Genomic DNA, 19,233 nt, shown 5'->3' with positions numbered 1-19,233 from the left:
GTCGATTTGTTGATTATGACAACACCTGAGAAAGTATGAGGATTAGGATCCCTATTGTCATTTGATATTATTTACAATTATGAGTTGTCAATGTTTGGATAATTCTATCTGGAATGAAAGACATTCACCATTCCTCTCATGTCCAGGAGGAGGATATGTAAAGAGTGCTTCAATTTCAAACCCTGCAGATTTCTCAGAAGGAGACCGGGAGGTGGGCATCCCATCCTGCTATGCAGGCATTTGCATTAATCATATTTTCAGGCAGTTGATCCTGCTACCTTCTGTATAATGGGACCTTGTGTATCCTGAAACTAGAATCAAGAATCACTGGATCCAGCAGGTAACATTTCTGTTGCCGCTGGGATAGAAGAATCACTTGCAAATGGACTCTTGAACAGGAAGCTCAGGATTATTAAATCTGATGTCATACTGAGAAGACCCAAGAAGAGAAGAAATTCCCTAGCATAAAATAATGTGATTCTCTCAGCAAATCATAGACATCATTTTAATAATTTTCAAGGCATGTTCCTGTGGGAGAAATGTTTTGAACTCCATATCTAAGTTGGTGAAATGCTGGGATGGGATCAGATTTGCCCTTGGTGACAAGGATTCCAAAGTGAAGCTTGAGGGAAACAATGGATTTAATTTTTTCATACCAAATGTAATTCACCTGGTGCTTCTGTAGAATGTCATTCAGGTACTAGGATGTTGTGGATGTGGCTCAAAATTGTGATGCCACCCTGTCAATAACTTTTGCAAAGACCCAAGGGCTGATATTTAGCTGAAAGACCCAGGGAATGGTATTTAGCTGAAAGGGAAGTTCCCTAAACTGGTATATGATATCCCTCAAGCCTTGTCTACTGAATGTGGAGGAACATGCCCTGAAGTTCTAGTCTGACTGCAAAATATCCATTCTAAACAGTTCTGGTATCTCCATCCTGAACCATGCTGCCTGAATTAAATGGCTGACAGGGCTTAGATTGACTGACCTATGGGTCTAAGAACAGTCTGAAGAAAATCCCAGTGGGTCAATTGTGTAGAATTTCTGCCATCCACTTTTGGAAAAGACTGTTAATCTTTTACTGCAAAATGTAAGCTATAGATGGGTCTGTTGAGATGTATGAAGTGAAAGGTACCTTTAAAAATGGGTGGGGGCACTAAATATGATATGTAGGACATCTGAGAGGATTTGCATAACTCATGGGTCAGTCAGGCAGTTTCTGCCATTTGAAGTCAAAGTTTTCCAAAAATCCAGATGACTGACAGGGGAGATGTGAGATCTAGAATCTGTGTTCGGGTTTTGACAGAGACAAGGAAATCTCAGTCAAGGGGTTATATTATTTGTCTCCCCACGAGGCTTGCCTGAGTGGGGAGACATATAATGTAACCCCGCAACTGAGATTTCCTTGTCTCAGTCCAAACCCCTACATAGAATATTTTTCTGACCCAATATTTTCCTTTAAAATAAAAAGAATTCTTCACTAGAGTTCACATCCAATGTTTATATGCAGCGCATGAATATAAATATGTTAATGACGGCTGTGGTGTGACCATTGCATCTGAAGTACACTGATTATATGCGTGAGCAAAGAAAAAGAACAACGTAAAGCATCGCATAGTACTGAGGTATTATCACATTTAATATACGGATATTATATGAAATTGACAATAAATATATAATATTTATTACAAGAAACTGTTTTATTTACATCAGTTCCAATTTTGAAAAGTCATATTGTAAATAATAATTTCGATATTGGCTACTCAGCTCTACTCTAGTTATACTTAGTAAAAGCTGTAATGAAGAGTAACATCTTGCTTTAGATTATTCATGGGTAATTAGAGATCAGTGTCACTATCATATATAACCGTTCTTTTCTTTGGAGGAGGTGAAACTGTTTGTGACATACTTGTGTTGTCCTTAATATTGATTGTAAAATTACCCCTGTGTATAACAGACCCTCCAAAAATGGACTCTAGTGGATAACCATGTGCTAAACATTCAAGTTCACAGATTCCTTGAACATTTATTTTTCTGTCCTGGAAATATGGCAAGTGCTACAGTGAAATTTGCTTATGGATTAATATGTTGATGGATAAATGATTCCGTCTGGCTGGTAAGTGCATTATTTGTCATTAAATATTGCAGGTATATTTTTGATTTAACTGGGGCACAATGGAGATGCTTAACAAAATTAGAATAAAGCATGTTTTATATAACACTTTTCTTGCTGTTAGTAAATTTTCCATAGTTGCTAAGAGAGTTGGGAGGCTATGAAGTGTATAGGTCTATAGTCTATGTGCATGGATCAGTGTTTTCTGTTATAGTTCATTTCACACAGCATTGAGAATTGTATCCTATCTGTAGCACAGTCATTTTTCAGGTCAGCGTCATTAAATGTAGTAACAGTATATAATTTGTTTCACACGAAGTATTTACAACTAGTTAGGTAACTTTAGCTACATTTACTGATGCTGACCTGAAAATGTACTGAGCTAGGCCTGCATATAGGATAAAATTGACCATGCTGTTGGTAAAAAACTAGCATAATACCAAAAATTAGATGTTTTTTATGGTGTATTCTCAAAGATGGATTTACCTCAAGTTACTATGTTTTTGTTATATATTTGTTGCTGTTGTTGTTGTTTGATTTTAGTACAACTACGTCAGGCACAGCAGAAGACAACAAGGTTTTTTTTAAAAAGTAGTTCTGAGCATGTGGACACCTTGACTGAGACAACTGGTCTGAGATGACTAGACTGAGATAAGAAAAGTAAGGTTAGCAAAACAGTTAGGTTTCTCTGTCACATGGGTGAGAAATGGTAATATTTTCTGTGAGATGGAAATGTTTTTGAACAAACTCTGATTTTTATTGCTTTATAATCGTGCTTCACCGAAGACTATTTTATTTAATTTAAAAACCTGAGATAATTCATTCACCATCACGTCACAATGAAATTGTGCAAATAACCATGACCTTCTTGACCTCTAAATATAATATACCTCTAAATCTTTGTTGCTCAATCATCTGGCTCTAACAAATTATTAAAGCCAATATTGCCTAAATCTTACAGACTGGAACCTTCAAAGTCATAATAACTTCTGAAACTGCCTAATGAATTCTACTGCTTCCATTTTGAATTAGGCCCCCCCCCCCCCATATATATTCATTTAGTTTTTGACTGGTTATACAATTAGGGTAGGCAGGTCATTTTTTAAATGTTATATATATTTAATGTTATTTTTTAAACTTCTTTTTTAATCATGGGGGAAAATAGTGGTAGGGTCGGCAATGAGAACCAGGGACAGTCAGCTGATGGGAAACATATTTTTGTCCATTGGGAAAATCTGACCCAGTTACTATTTTAAATAGCAGATTATAACCTTCTCTTAAGTAACAACTGCTTAATGTAACTTAATGGTTATTTTCCTCCCCAAATATGAAACTAGAAAAAGAAAACAGCTTGAAATGGCTGTTGTTAACTGAAGACATTAAAATATAAATACAGATGGAATGCATTTGAGGCACTCATGCAAAGTAAAGGGTTATAATGAACACCTACTGCATGGGTTTAGTATATTCAATATTTTCGAAAGGGTATGCTCTCTGGTTTTCCACCCAAACATAACTCTTCAAATATCTAAAACTCTATGAAACATCACAGAAAAATCAGATCGATTGAGATGGAATCTACACTCTCTTTAAAGGCACAGTGACCTTTAAATTTATTTTATGAAATAAATACGTCTTTTTTCCTAATGCTATTGTCAAGGAACACGTTTACTGAAAATGTCAAAATCTGACAGATGGTCATAATTGATGGAAGTACCAAAATCTCTCAACACCGCATTCTGGTTTTATTAATGAAAATTCCTAAAAACGTTCTTTCATCGTTAAAAACATAACATTGCATTAAAATAATGAAACTGTGTTAAAGTCATGTGCAGAAACTTATTACAGTTCAATACATATTTAGAAAGAAACAACGATACCTCAGTTCCTGCAAGGGAAACTACGTTCTGGGGTAGGAGTAGAACCGAACACCGGCTGACCTGAACAGGAAGCTATTCCATTAACCAATGATGTTTTAAGTGATATGATTGGGCAATCGCTTTTGTCTATCCATTCATATGGGTTTTTACATCTCACCCTTTGTATACGTAGTCAAAATGGTAGGCATAGAGAAGTGTCTGAACATAAACCGCAGGTGCTCGACGCTAGCTTGATGTTGAGAAGAAGAAAAAATAATGTGAAGGAAAGAAATCACACAGAGTGACAAAAATACCTTAGATTACCCCCATGACCCATTCTGACATAGGACCTTCTCTATCATATGTCAGAACGGGTCATGGGTAATCTAAGGTATTTTTGTCCCCTTCAGATAATTGTTTTTTTACTTTCTCAACATCTTGCTCGCGTCGAGCACATGTGAACATAAACGATACTATTAAATATGTAACTGCCAAATAGGTTCCATTATAAATGGAGTAGATCGTAAAAAATATTTCGTATTTGTCAATATTTCCGCAGGTTACTGAACTTGATTGCAACTTTATCATCAGTTTTATTTTAATTGAATGGGTTTTGTGAGCTGCAGGGCCTTTAGCCTCGTCATACCAGTTATTATGAATACGAATGTGATTTAATATGTATGAAATATATCTTAACTAGCTTTTGCGTATCATCATTGTCACTGATTCCAAGTAGGTTTTCAGAGTTCTCCAGAAAGCTTAAATATCAGTATTTAATTTGGGATGCATGAAAATTCTCATAGCTGAATCCTTGGCATGCAAGTTTTATTTTTGCCAAACTGGTCTTTTGTTTGGTGCCTGTGTGCAGAGTGAGTATCAGTCATGTAGTGTCTAGGCTATCCAAAAGAATCCAATTGATAGTAAAGGGATTAGGTCATGCTTCACAGTCCAGATCATCTTAGAAGATACTGAAATTAAAGCACCAATTGATTTTTTTTCAGTGCCTTATCGTCACATGAATAATTAAACCTCTGCTATGCTTTGATAGCATCATTCAGCACAGTACTTATCCATCCATAATGTTTGGCACACTCACCTTTTTTATTTTTGTTTACCCTATTTAGAAAAATAGTGCCTGGATATTTCGACTTCTCTGTTTCAGCCATATAATGTAAATTGATTTATTTTGTGTTAGAGAAATGAGAACTGCCATGTCAGCTATTATTTTAGTGTCACGTGCAGATGTGATTTAATTTTCAAATGACGATCAGATGTGACTTTTTTGTTTTTGTTTACCCTATTTAGAAAAATAGTGCCTGGATATTTCGACTTTTCTGTTTCAGCCGTATAATGTAAATTGATTTATTTTGTGTTAGAGAAATGAGAACTGCCATGTCAGCTATTATTTTAGTGTCACGTGCAGATGTAATTTTATTTTCAAATGACGATCAGATGTGACTTTTTCTGATAGTAATCTTACAGGCTTTATTTCAGTTTCATTTGATTACTTTTATAGTGTGTTGGAGAGAACTAAGCCATTTTGTAAAAAGTAGGTCAGCTTGAGCTTTTCACATTACAATGACCTCTTCAATTTGGACATTTGGTCATTGTGTTATGCAACTTTGTGAATGGTTATGTGGCTTTGTCTATGAGTCCATTATGTTGAATACTTCATCATCACATGAAAAGTTGGATACTGTGACATACATTTAATGCTCAGTGATTTGGAGATTTGCATTTAGGACAGTTATTCAAGTAATGTTTCTTTTTGGATTATATACAGTTCTGTTGATAGTCTGTGGTATGTTTGATACCATTATTCCAAAACTGGTCACAGTGACCTACCAATATATTTTACACTTCTTCATCTTTGCTCAAAAGCATTTGTTTGGATCAGTATTATGCATTGCAGACTTGACAATTAAATGTACATGTCTGTTCATAGGCCCCAGTTTAAGGTACTCACCTTTCCCACTCAATGACATCTCAACTCTGTCGACATAGGTTCGAGTCTTTGGCTCAGCCAACATGGGTATATGAGATACGTTGCCAGTAGATTTTGGTGGGTTGTTGCTTCTTCCAGATGAATCCCCAGGTTCTTTACCACCAGATATACTGACCACCATATATAGCTTAAGATGTGCTGAAAAATGGCATTAAACCCACAACAACAACACTGTATATGTCTGTTCATGGTGAGCAGTATTGATCCCCAATTGGAAAGTATTTTATATTACTCCATTCACCTGCTCCTAATTTATGCTGAAATTCTAATACCAACTGCCTAGTCGATTGTGAGGCAGAAGATAAGCTATTCTATCAGCAGTGTTTTATGATGCTAAGATGTTATTATGACAAATTAGTTACAAACTATCTTGTCCATAAACATAGGATTTTCTTAGACATTTTAACAATTTGCTTAGATTGATGATAATTGGCACTGGTATGTAGGTGAGTTCTATTTACTCACTTATAAGTCAGGTCCGACTGCATGGACCCAGATTTGCCATCATCTGATTAACTGACAGATCTGGGTCTATATAATATGCTAGGAATAGTCATTAGAACAAAAACAACTTAGACCCTGATCTGCAGGTACATTATTTGAAGGCAGATCAGGGTTTAATTGATCATATTTCATTAAATTTAAATCAATTTCCGTTATGGAAACATCATCCAGATAGTCATGATGGTAACAGCAATATGCATTATGGATACATTATCCAGATAGTGTTTGTAGCATATGCACGATGGAAACATCATCCAGATAGTCATGGTGGTAACAGCAATATGCATTATGGATACATTATCCAGATAGTGTTTGTAGCATATGCACAATGGATACATCATCCAGATAGTCATGGTGGTAACAGCAATATGCATTATGGATACATTATCCAGATAGTGTTTGTAGCATATGCACAATGGATACATCATCCAGATAGTCATGGTGGTAACAGCAATATGCATTATGGATACATTATCCAGACAGTGTTTGTAGCATATGCACAAATGGAAACAACATCTAGATATGTATTCATCATGTTTACAGCATACACATTGTAATCTTTTCATCACAAAATTTGATGTGAATAAAACTGAAAATTAGTTTAACTGCCTGATTTCTTAAAAGTGTGTGCCTACTAACATTTTTGCAATTTATGGTATACCTTGCATTGAGGACACCCTAAAAGAGATTAAGAGTAATAAAAGTGACACAGTAAAGAACAACAAGAGTTTAAAGTACTCTTTATATTATAGTGGTGTACAACAGAAGAAATCAGTTTTTATTCTGCTCTGACATAATTCACCATTGCCCATTGTACCTTTGCATAGAAGAATGGTACATTTGAAAGGTGAAAGACTCAAAATATTTCATATTGCTTCACAGAACTTTGAAGCAAAACAAGCTTGTTTGGTTAAAATTAGTTACAACTATGCAAAAGAAAATCTAAGAAACAAAATGTATTTTTTATTATTTTTACATTTCTTATTCCTGATCCACAATAGAAATAGGCAGATTCTCAAAGTTTGTATTGCAGCTTTGAAAGAATAATTACTGAGTCTTCAGCCTTTCTTCAATTGAAGCTGTCATTGGTAATACCCATTTAGGGATCAAGAATTAAACTCCTCACTGATACAGAAACAAAGGCAAGCATGGTACTGGAAACTCACTAACATTTATGGGGTACTAGTTTTTGTGGATTTTGTGTTTGCTTCAGACTTCAAATTTAAGGACCTAACAAATAATTATCTTTGTGTGGCTATAATGTGTCTCATCCCCAATCTGTAACAGTAAGTACAGAAAAAATGTTCATTGTTCATAATCCATAAATACATAAATTCACAGGATAATGTAGGAACAGAAGTTGAAATCAATGACGTATGTTCATTATGGAAATAGGACGCATTAAAATGCAAATTACAGAAATAAAATAACATTAATCACATACATGTATATATGTATTTGTTTAATGCAGATACTGAAATACTAAACAAAGACCAGATTATTAAGAAGGTACACTGACATGGTAGACATGTATCAGGGATATTTTGGGGGTTCTCTGCCAAAAATAGGCCCATTATTAAGAAGGTACACTGACATGGTCGACATGTATCAGGGGTATTTTGGGGGTTCTCTGCCAAAAATAGCCCCATTATTAAGAAGGTACACTGACATGGTCGACATATATCAGGGATATTTTGGGGGTTCTCTGCCAAAAATAAGCCCATTATTAAGAAGGTACACTGATATGGTCGACATGTATCAGGGATATTTTGCGGGTTCTCTGCCAAAAATAGGCCCATTATTAAGAAGGTACACTGACATGGTCGACATGTATCGGATATTTTGGGGGTTCTCTGCCAAAAATAGGCCCATTATTAAGAAGGTACACTGACATGATTGACATCTGCCAAAAATAGGAGGGTAGTAATATAAAATAAAAGTCGTGTATAATTCCCAGTTTCAGCAACTCATGAAATTTTATTCAAAATTGATAAAATCTCCCCCCAATCCCTGTGATAATATTTTTTTAAAAAAATACTCTTAAAGACTGAGGTTATATATTTTTTCTTTTCATGAAAATGTCAGTTACGTGCATGTAATCGGATTCGGCTAATGTGGGTATGTGAGAAAGCTTGCCAGTAGCTTCTCATGGGTAGGTGGTTCTTTCTGGGGTTTTCCCGGGTTCTTCCTCCGCCATTAATACTGGCCGCCATGTATAGCCTATCATGTGCTGGAAAATGACGTTAAACCCTACAACAACAACAACAGCATGCATGTAAAATATATATATAATCTTAATATAGAAAAATTCATCACCAAGTGGAAGAACCAAGTCATGCATTATCAGCTGTTAACATAAATTACTCTATACTCTTTGGGAGTACCATTGTAATAAAATAATTATGCATATAAATTTTGTTCATACTTTATTTGACCAGTTATTTCTACTTACTGTCTCTTTTTTATTTCAGTCAGCTCTTTTCAATTTCCAAAGTTTGTTGACAGTTGTATTACTACTGATCTGTACATGTGCCTATATCCGGTCCATTGCACCCAGTCTGCTGGACAAAAACAAGACAGGGTATTGTATCTTTATTGGCTGCATTGCAAACGCTGCACATTTTTATGATCCATCTTAGTTGTGGTAGATGCATGTTGTGCTACACTTGTCATTCTGTTGGTACATCCATATAGTTAATATTTTAGTTTACATCAGTTTCCTAGGCATAGTGGTGAGGCATATGTGTTCCATGAATACATTTCTTATTGCCATCACATTGCTGAGTATTTGTATATATTTATTTACATGTTATTTATAATTTATACTTTTTCATTGGACAAACAATGCTTCATGTAAGAATGGATTTGATGAACATAAAATGGCCAGTTATTCAGTTTAAAAAAAAAAATCAACAAAAATGACATCTCATGCTTTATTCATAATTTAGCAGTTAGGAGGATTCCCATTCCATAAATTTTGAATTTGCAGATTATTTTCTAAATCTATTTTGGTCACTCAGTCAATAATGATGTATAAAAAAATTAACTGTTGATGGATAAATGACTATAATTCAATGTGTCAGTTTAGAAAGCTACATGTTAACTAGGCAGTCAGTGAGTTATTTCATTAAGTACTTTTTCAAATGGTGTATGTGTGTTGGTGGTAAGCAAGTTTGCAAGTAAGCATTGGGTAGTCACTTTGACCCTTCTTCTCAAACTGAATAAGCTCTGGAGTTGTGCCTTGAATAACTGTATGTTCATTGAACAACTTTACCTTAATATAATACTTTCCTCAGTATTCTGCAACCTTTACTTTAACATCTCACATGAAGGGACAGGTATTCAAGCTTGCAGATAAGTGTGTGATAGTCACTTTGATCCTTTCCTTGCAATGTGTACCTTGTCATGTTCTGAAGTTAATCTTCTTTGTGTTTGATAAATAAGATTAACTTCAAAATAAATAAGAATGCAATGGACACCACAATGGCACCATCATATACAGGAGGCTAAAACAGAAACCAGACTTTCGAAGTATGTGTTTCTATAGAAATCTTCCAGTATATGTCAGGGCTCGAAATTAGCGGTAGTTTGCTATCCTGAGGCTAGCAGATTTCATGTCAGACTAGTAACTTTCATAATGTTAATAGTCCGATGGGCTAGTAAGTTTCGGTTATCATTAGTCAGCATTTATTTACGCCATTCTCTAATAAAGACTTGACTTAGCAGATGTTCTGTAGAATCAAAACAGTGGCCATTGTAAACAGTCATAAAATATTAGCATGAGAAGATGAAGTCAATTTCTGCCTCGGATAGGTGCATTTCTATAACAAGAATTGATTCGATTTTGTGCATTTCAGTGCAAATTATGGTCCCATCATTAACAAAGGAAGTTTGCTAATTGATCCTAATTAATCTGACAACGATTTAAATGAAAAAATGATGTGGTATCACACTTTATTCACTCGACCACAGTAACAAAGTAAAAAGCGGTATACCACGCAAAAGAACATGGCAAAAACTATTCAAAGAATTAGATCACACGTTTTTTTTAAGGTTTTTTTTTTTGCTCGCTACCCAAATGCTCCAACAGTCACAAACAGGAAACTACATATTTTATATTTCCATCAAAATAATTATAATAATTAGATCAATTTATTACAATTACGTTATTGACACGTTCTGTCGATACAACTATTTTTTCTATGATAGGAATATTTTTTATATTTTTCCCTTACAAGAATGAACAAATAATTGAATACACCTGGAGATATCCAAGCCGAATGTCATACATTTGTTGGGAATTAAAATCTCTGAGCATGGGCATCTAAGATTTGAAAATTTTCTGCCTTATTATTAATTTCAACAATACATTGAGGTTCGATTTATTAGGAACAATTACCAAACTTACAACTTATGATACCATAATTGGAGCTGTTAAATACAACGTGCCGAGTGTCATATGGCTTCGTTTGATGGGAACACACCTTTTCCAACCTGAAACTAACAGTATCTGCTGATGCTAATATTTTATAGCAGTGTTTACAGTAGCCACTGCTTTGATCATGCAGAACATGTGCTGAAGTTAAGTCTTTGTTAGGGAGAGTCCATTTAATTATGGGAGGGGGCAAAGACATGTTTTTAAACGTGTTTCTTGCTCTGACTTTCTTATATAAAGGACACTGTGCCATTCCCTTTTTTGCTTTAAATAATTCGCGTCAGCAATTCTATAACATTTCATATTTGAAAAAAGGCACAATTCCCTCTTTATAAGACAGGGAAAATGTGGCATTTGATAGAAGGTGTTCAGCCACTGGAAAAAAGCAAAAGTTGAATGAGAATGATGAGGAATAATTCTTATGATAGGGAAAAGCGTAATGGAAAATTTCAGAAGAAATGGACAAAAGACGGAATGGCTCAATTGTGACGAGGAAAGGAACGTTATGTGGTGTAACTGGTGTACGCAATTCACAAAAACAAACACACAGAAAACATCCAGTTTTGTTGCGGGTTGTTCGAACTTTAAAATTGAATTGGTAAACATACATGAAAGCTGTGTGACATTGTTTTGTGAACAGGACTTGTAAAGATTTGGCAGGACTAATAAATTTCTCAATATACTAGTCCTTCTGGCTACAAAGAAATTTGTGTTCAATTGTAGCCCTGTATGTATAGGTGTTCCATTACATGTATTCCTGTATATGTGTTCCATTTTATGTATTCTGTATGTGTTCCATTATATGTATTCCTCTATGTGTTCGATTACATGTATTCCTGTATGTGTTCCATTACATGTATTCCTGTATGTGTTCCATTTTATGTATTCCGTATGTGTTCCATTACATGTATTCCTATATATGTGTTCCATTATATGTATTCCTGTATATGTGTTCCGTTATATGTATTCCTGTATATGTGTTCCATTTTATGTATTATGTATGTGTTCCATTATATGTATTCCTCTGTGTGTTCCATTACATGTATTCCTGTATATGTGTTCCATTATATGTATTCCTCTATGTGTTCCATTATATGTATTCCTATATATGTGTTCCATTATATGTATTATTGTATGTGTTCCAATATATGTATTCCTGTATATGTGTTCCAATATATGTATTCCTGTATAAGTTTTCCATTATATGTATTCCTGTATATGTGTTCCAGGGACCAGTACATGTGTTTAACTCTAGTATAAATGATTTTGCATTATTGCTTTGTGAAAAGGTTTATACTCCAGCATGTTATGGTTATTGCATTTTCAATAAAAAATTTCTCTCCCTAAAATAATGAAAATAATTTCTTATTTCAGCTTCTTGGGAATTTTCTGGAAGTGTGCTAGAATAGGTAAGTTTCTTTCCTTTAACTACAGTAGAACAGTGAAAAATGAATCATTTCTCTACATGTAATGCCTTTTAATTTTCAGGAGATGCATGAAGACGAAGTTATTATTTTTATTTAAACTAGCCATAATGCCAAGTGAACATGTTGTATGATCTACATCTATCGTCTCTGTCCTTCAGGGTTCAAAGTAGGCTTTAATTTTAGAGAGAAGTGACTTCTCATTTTCGATGGAATAGGGAGAAGTAATGATTATGACACAAAAAATAATTTAATTTTATAAGAATTAAATTATTTGTTGATTTTACAAGACATGTTGGTTTCACTTTCATTCCGTTACTTAAAGACTGTAGAGTTGTAACAGCTGTTTGTCAATGATGAACTGAAACATCAAAGTCAGTACATGAATGAACTTGATCCTTCTTTCCAACTGAATGGGCACATGGCCCAGCATAAATATGGTGCTTCACATGCCAGGCATGTGCGTCTATTTGTAGAAACAGGTATTTTCTTAAAATGACCACTCGTCTTTTCTAGCTTCTGTACCACAATCCATAAATTGCATATTTTTGCTTTAAATATTTGTCTACGTACTTGCAACAGTTATGTGCATTGGTTAAATGTTACTTGCTTTGTTCCATTGTTTGTAATCTAAATTTATATTTTTTCAGCTAAATCTTCAATAACACAGATCTCAAAGAATTTTTGTTTTATTGACACTGGCCCAAGTCTGGGGACCTAAAAAAATATCACAAGCCTTGACACAAACTCCACAAGCCCATCTCCAATTTCCATATGCCCAAACTTGTGTGATTACATGTGTCTGGAGTTTGAAAAATTGCATGCATCGTTTTTATCCAGGTGCCAAGGTCAGCCATTGCCTAATTGCTCCAACAATATCCTTCATACGCTGTAGATCAACACTGTTTATGTTCTTTAGCATCGGAAGTGTGTCGTGAAAATCTTATTTTTCCTCTTGAAAGGAACGTCATATTGATGTTGTTATAATTGTTATGGGTTTAATGCCATTTTTAGCACACAATAGGCTATTTATGGTTGCCAGCAGATTGCAAAACCCCAGTAAGAAACACTGTGCCATGGGAAACTACTGGCAAGCTGTGTCACATACCCATATTGGCCAAGCCTGAGACTTGAACCAATACATACAGAGGTGAGTTGGCAGTGATCAGTAAAGGCAAGCACTTTAGACCACTTAGCCACCTGGAGCCACTGGAAGTCATATCGACATTGGGCTTGCACCACAAGACTTCTGATCACATCATAGTCGGTACTAAATGAAAATGATGCCAGTCTGAATCAAGTATGGCCACCATGGCAGCCATCTCGAAAATCTTGTTATTGCTTTTCCTTAATAGAAAGTCACATTTCACAAAGTTTTCTGAATGGATGGTCATATCAACACAAGGTTTTCACCAAAAGTCTTCTAATGATATCTTGCTTGTTGTTATAAATGAAAGTGGTGCCAGTATGGTCAACACAGTGGATAATTTGAAAATATTTTTATTGGTTTCAACTCTCAGTATTTAAGAAGAAAGAAACTTATCCTTAATTCTTGGGAATTATTTTTGGATCATAAAGCGTCAGTCCCTTCAAGAGATGCTTGTAATGTATTGTGGCACAGCAGAGCAGGCGAGACATAACATTCCACGTATTTCTTGTCAGTGATAGAAGGCTTTATAAATTACATCTAGTGAAATTGATGGATATAGGTTGCTAATTCTTTACCCATGTTTTTTTTTTTTTTTAAATGGTGCTTCCTGTGCTTTACTGTTTAAAAGTGTCAGACATGTATTCACACTGCTAGGATACATATATAGATGTTTTTTCACAATTTCTCTCTGACATGATGCTTTACGATTAATACCAATGACAATGCTAATGCCAAAGAAAGGCTGATTATGTCATTAATGTACATGCAGTAGTTTTTGCAAGACAAATGCAAGGGTCAAATTATGGAGAACCTTACTCTTCATTAATTTTAGCAATAAATGTTAGAAATTCAGTGAGAATATTGTCTGCTAGAGAAGCTGATCTTTATTCCTATATAAAAAGCATGTCAAAAGTATTTATTGAAGATTTCTCCATATTTTACCTTGAGATGTGTGTGTATTCACTAGTAGGATCCTGCAGTCTCCAAAGTCTGCCTCTTACCTGGTCTTTATATACAAGTTATATTTTCACTTTAACTATTTTATTTTTCCCTCCATCTTTCAGGAGAAAGGAAGAGTCCATATGTAGCTGTGTGTTGTATTGCAATGGCTCTCAGTATACTCTTTTGGACCTGATGATGATAGAGAAAGACTGTGATAACTTCAAGAAGTTCGAGTAATTTGAGGATTGCGAATAAATAATTATGGGATTATGGTGGAATTTTGGGATTGGAAATATAAAGAAAACATGTAAAGGAGCAAACTACTGAAGAATTGGTGCAAGATTATAGTTGTGATGGATTTTGATAGATGAGAACTTTACATTCTTCATAAGGTTTTTAACTTTTTAATTGTATGGTGGAGAGCAGGTGAATATTTTTAGGACCATTCCATTGGATATATGTGGAATGAATAATGTGTTGAAAGCTCATTACTTCATTTGATTTTATACACGTTTACCCTGAATGGAAAATAGCACTTTTGAAACAATAGAAATATGATAAGAAATAAAATCAGTTTTTGCAATAAAGAAGGAGCAATGCCTGTACTTTTCTTCCCTATAGAAACGGCTGAAATCTACACAGGCTATTTTACTCCCGAAATTAGACTTTTCACAGATTTTCATTAATACTGGTTCACAAATAGACGAGCTTCCACCCGATTTATTTTCCTAGAATTTTAAGATTTCTTAATGGGTTAAGTCATTATTGGCTTTCCAGAATATGAAATATGATGGAAAACAAACCACTGCATGTACATTGGCAAAAACAGACTCTATTAGAGACTCCATTAGCCTTAGTATAATTTTTTGTTTTCAAGACACATTTGATCGTGGTGCATGCATATGACAACAGCAAGTTAATGCAAAAAGACACAAGAGCTTTTGCTAATCTGGCAGTTCCTGTATCAATCAATACAGCATGCATGGTCATGACTAAAATGTATAAAAGACTTTATGGAGCACAAAAATATTGTGTGAATTAGGACAAGGTGCATTTATATCCTTTCATGTCATCACCAAAATTTGTTATTCTCTTTTATATAAAAAAATTTTATTAACATAAATGGCGAAGAATTGTATCATGTCTGTGTCTTATTAGTTGTTCTTTAAGTGCCTCATTTCACTTTAGGGTATGAATAAACCAAGATTCATGATTTGTACATGTCCATGTATTTTTCATTTGAGAAGTTTATTTTAACGAATATACAGATGAATCCACAATTCACTTCACATCAAGGTTAAAACAAATCTGTTTCTCTTTATAAGTTATCAATGAAATATTTTGTGGAAATTTAACCTTTTTAATGCCAATTGTTTTGCTTGAAAGAAACAAGTAATTTTACATTTTATCAGGAAACATTGATCATTAATCTCCCACTAAGCATTTGTAGAATCTAATGCACATTATAGCTTGTTTTATTGAATTACAGCTTATAAAAGCATTTCAAATTGAAACAGTTGTATTTACATGCACTGTTTGTAGAGCCTTATGTGATACATTTGTATGCTAAACCATGATTTGCACTGTTGTCTTGCAATAAGTTCATTCACTGTATGAAAAGGACTGCATCAGTTTCTTAGACATTGTGACAAATGTTTGATGTTTTAAGAATACATATGAAATGCTAATAAAACAAAAATAAGATAACCATGATAATGGTTACTTTTGTTAGTGGAGATGCCAGGAGAAAGAGAAAAAGAAAAGTTATTTCCCACAATCAGTTGTTTTGCCTGCCTTGAACATCACTGAGAAAGAGGGCTAAGATAAGATAAAGGTAATTTGAAAATCTTAATTTTTAGTGGGGACTGGTCATCATAATTGTACTGTAGTATCAGGAAGATCTCCCCTTTAATATACATGCACTCCTACCCTCTCTTTGACTCTTATTCAAGGTCAAGATTGTTTGAAATCTTGGTTAAAGTTTTTTTTAATGGTCCCTTACCAGAGGAGGGATACCTGTCATGCTTGGACTTTTAGCAGTCCTCCCAGCCTGCTGACCTTCATGGAAGGTTAGGTCATTTGAAAGTGAAAATATCTTATCAAGCAGTGGAGAAGGCAAGTTATACAAGTTCTTGGCCTTCTTTTAGATTCTTGCATATCCTTTAGAAGAGGAGGTCTTGAAAGAAGGACAGAGAATGTAATGTTTGTAATGTGATTTTTTACCTTCCAACCTGGAAGCAGTAGGTTCATTGTTTGGTATGCTCCATGTTGTTGTATTAGGTGGGCAAGTAAATATAAACTTATGCAAACTGTCTACATCAGTTTGTCTGTTGCAACTGTAGAGGACATGTTTCTGATCTGATTTTGATCCAAGTTGAAATACAGGTAGTAGTAGTATAATAATAGTGGTTTTATTATTATATTACTGATTTAAGTCCAAGCCTTTGACCCCCACCCCCACCCCACCATGACTTTGTCCTCACATCACACACACAAGCATTCAAATCCATGTGCAAAACCATGATTATAATCAATGAACAATACCAACCGACGCATTCCCAAGGAAGGCCATCTGTGGCAGAAGTCTTCAACCTAGATCAGTAACAAAAAAAACCTGCGATTACAATACTACTTGTACACATCTCTGAGATTGTCCATTGATGTGATTATGGCAAGAATATGCTGCAGGTATGGCACAGGTGCAAGGTAGATATGATGCAGGTACTGCATAGTACATGTATATGCATGTCTGTGTTCATATATATATATATATATATATATATATATATATATATATATATATATATATATATATATATATATATCCCCATGTTTACACTTATGATTTGGGGCCCCGAGTGGCCGAGTGGTCTAAAGCGCTGTCCGTTACAGATCACTGCCATCTCACCTCTGTCTGCGTGGGTTCGAGTCTAGGATTAGGCCAATGTGGGTATGTGGGAAAGCTTGCCAGTAGCTTCTCGAGGGTCGGTGGTTCTTTCCGGGGATTTCCCGGATTCTTCCTCCACCATTAATACTGGCCGCCATGTAGAGCCTATCGTGTGCTGGAAAATGGCGTTAAACTCTACAACAACAACAACACTTATGATTTACATCAATAATCACATGATAAACAGACAGACCATTATAGTGGCCGAGTGGTCTAAAGCACTCACCGTTCCGGATCACTGCCATCTCACCTCTGCCTGCATGGGTTCAAGTCCAAGGTTCGGCTAGCGTGTGTACGTAGGAAAGCCTGCCAGTAGCTTCTCGTGGGTTGGTGGTTCTTTCCTGGGATTTCCCTTGCGCTGAAAAATGGCATTAAACCCGAGAACAACAACAACAGACCATTATTATTGGAATCATATTACACACACAACCTATGCATATGAGTGTAGCCCCATATGTGAACATCTCAGTACATCTGTTAATAAGCACTCTTTTGGCAGACCTATCAATATTTACACATTTTAGTTCTGTGTTTTGTGTTAGTGGAGCAGTGTCAACTCTTGTATAGAGATGTATTAAATCCTATTTCCTGTAAACCTTTCAGTTCTCAAAGGGGCAATAGCAATTTCTTTACTTGACCAAGAAGTTTGCTATTTAGACATACCTATTATTTTCAAAGTGGAATTATACATTTCTTGTCTTTATCAAAATTAAAGTTTTCAATGTGAGAAACTACTCAAATTATTGGTGGTGGAATGTCTATTAATATTTGAGGCTTTGTTATCCACTCATTTTCCATCAGCCTGTTAACTTCAGGTACCAGTTCTTTAACCTGCTCCTTAAGTGTTCTCAATGGGCTAATCAGTTAACATGTTATACTTCTAATCAAGACATGCAGGATTGAATCACACTCGCAGAAAATAATATATCTAATTCATATATTAATTAATAATAATCGAGGAAGCTTAGGTTGGTTGTACATGACAGTGAAAGTCAATTTGACAGTGTAAGGTGCTTGTCTGTTATAATTATGAGGCACGCTCAATTCTGGAATGTAATTTGGTTTGAAACCACCTCTGAGCCTTCTTGCCTGTCATTTGGCACATTAGGGTCCCATCTGAGGTTGAAAATTCAAACCACTGTATTCGACACTGAATATACACATCTGTAGACTATAAGAAATTCATGTCTGTTAGCTTCAAATGAGCAGTGTGCTTATATTCTCAAATATTAATTTATAAGCACAAACTTAGCAGAGACTGTTTTCTATTAGTTTGATACTCAGTGATCAGTCACTTGAGCTTATTTGGGAAGACACCATCTATTTAGGCTTGCAAGGGAATTTTATTTAGATTCCAGTAGGCTATTTATTTTCATATTCCTGATTTACAAATTTGAATTACCATAACACAAAAATGTGATTGGTCATTTGATGGACTCCATGAAATTTTAATCTATCATTTGGATTATGACCCCATCATCAGTGTACCACTGTATGCACAAGATGAGATAAAACGACTGTTGGTTTTCAGGTTGTTGGAATTATGACCAAAACAACTATCATAGGTACACCTGAATTTGCTGTTGGATACAATAATCTTATTATAGCTGCATTTGCAAATACTTGTCTATTTAGAACTTTTCTGGGTGACATGAAGCAGTCTGCATAAATTTTAATATCAAACTTTACTCAATAACTACTGAGGATAAAACAATTAACCTGGATGAATTCAAAATGGTTCTGTTGGAAATGGAAAGCCACCAACTTCTCCATGCACAGATAAAACAATTAGCCATTAGTAATCCAAAATAGGTAATTGGTCTACAGACAGTGAAAACTGAGTAACTGTTTTC

The 19,233-nt window shown here is 34.9% G+C and overlaps 2 protein-coding genes across 3 annotated transcripts in view; one reads left to right on the top strand and one right to left on the bottom strand.

Annotated features, from left to right (window-relative positions):
- LOC149787656 (DNA repair protein XRCC4-like) overlaps positions 1-4,073 on the bottom strand; it is a 70,520-nt gene extending 66,447 nt beyond the window's left edge. For both annotated transcript variants that reach the window (XM_089973855.1, XM_089973856.1), the window contains exon 1: positions 3,995-4,073. The gene's annotated coding sequence lies outside the window, so the exon portion shown is untranslated. The remainder of the gene's footprint in view (positions 1-3,994) is intronic.
- Positions 4,074-4,082: 9 nt separating this feature from the next.
- LOC149787655 (protein kish-A) lies at positions 4,083-16,140 on the top strand. The gene is made up of 4 exons (XM_089973857.1): positions 4,083-4,174; positions 8,954-9,063; positions 12,292-12,326; positions 14,556-16,140. Exons 1-4 carry the CDS (start codon positions 4,133-4,135, stop codon positions 14,624-14,626), a joined length of 258 nt encoding a protein of 85 aa, XP_089829983.1. The 5' UTR covers positions 4,083-4,132; the 3' UTR covers positions 14,627-16,140.
- The last annotated feature ends 3,093 nt before the right edge of the window (positions 16,141-19,233 follow it).

Source organism: Sinohyriopsis cumingii, chromosome 11 (assembly GCF_028554795.1).
Source record: "Sinohyriopsis cumingii isolate HCF-2022 chromosome 11, ASM2855479v2, whole genome shotgun sequence".
Lineage (NCBI taxonomy): Eukaryota > Metazoa > Mollusca > Bivalvia > Unionida > Unionidae > Sinohyriopsis > Sinohyriopsis cumingii.
This window is presented reverse-complemented; position numbering and strand designations above follow the sequence as displayed.

What these genes read in the sequence shown, in the direction of transcription:
- LOC149787655 (XM_089973857.1), top strand. Translation starts at nt 4,133, where the DNA reads ATGGGTTTTTACATCTCACCCTTTGTATACGTAGTCAAAATG. An exon ending in TTGTATACGTAGTCAAAATG is followed by an intron (nt 4,175 to 8,953) that starts GTAGGCATAGAG and finishes TTTTTATTTCAG; the next exon opens with TCAGCTCTTTTCAATTTCCA. An exon ending in CTGGACAAAAACAAGACAGG is followed by an intron (nt 9,064 to 12,291) that starts GTATTGTATCTT and finishes TTCTTATTTCAG; the next exon opens with CTTCTTGGGAATTTTCTGGA.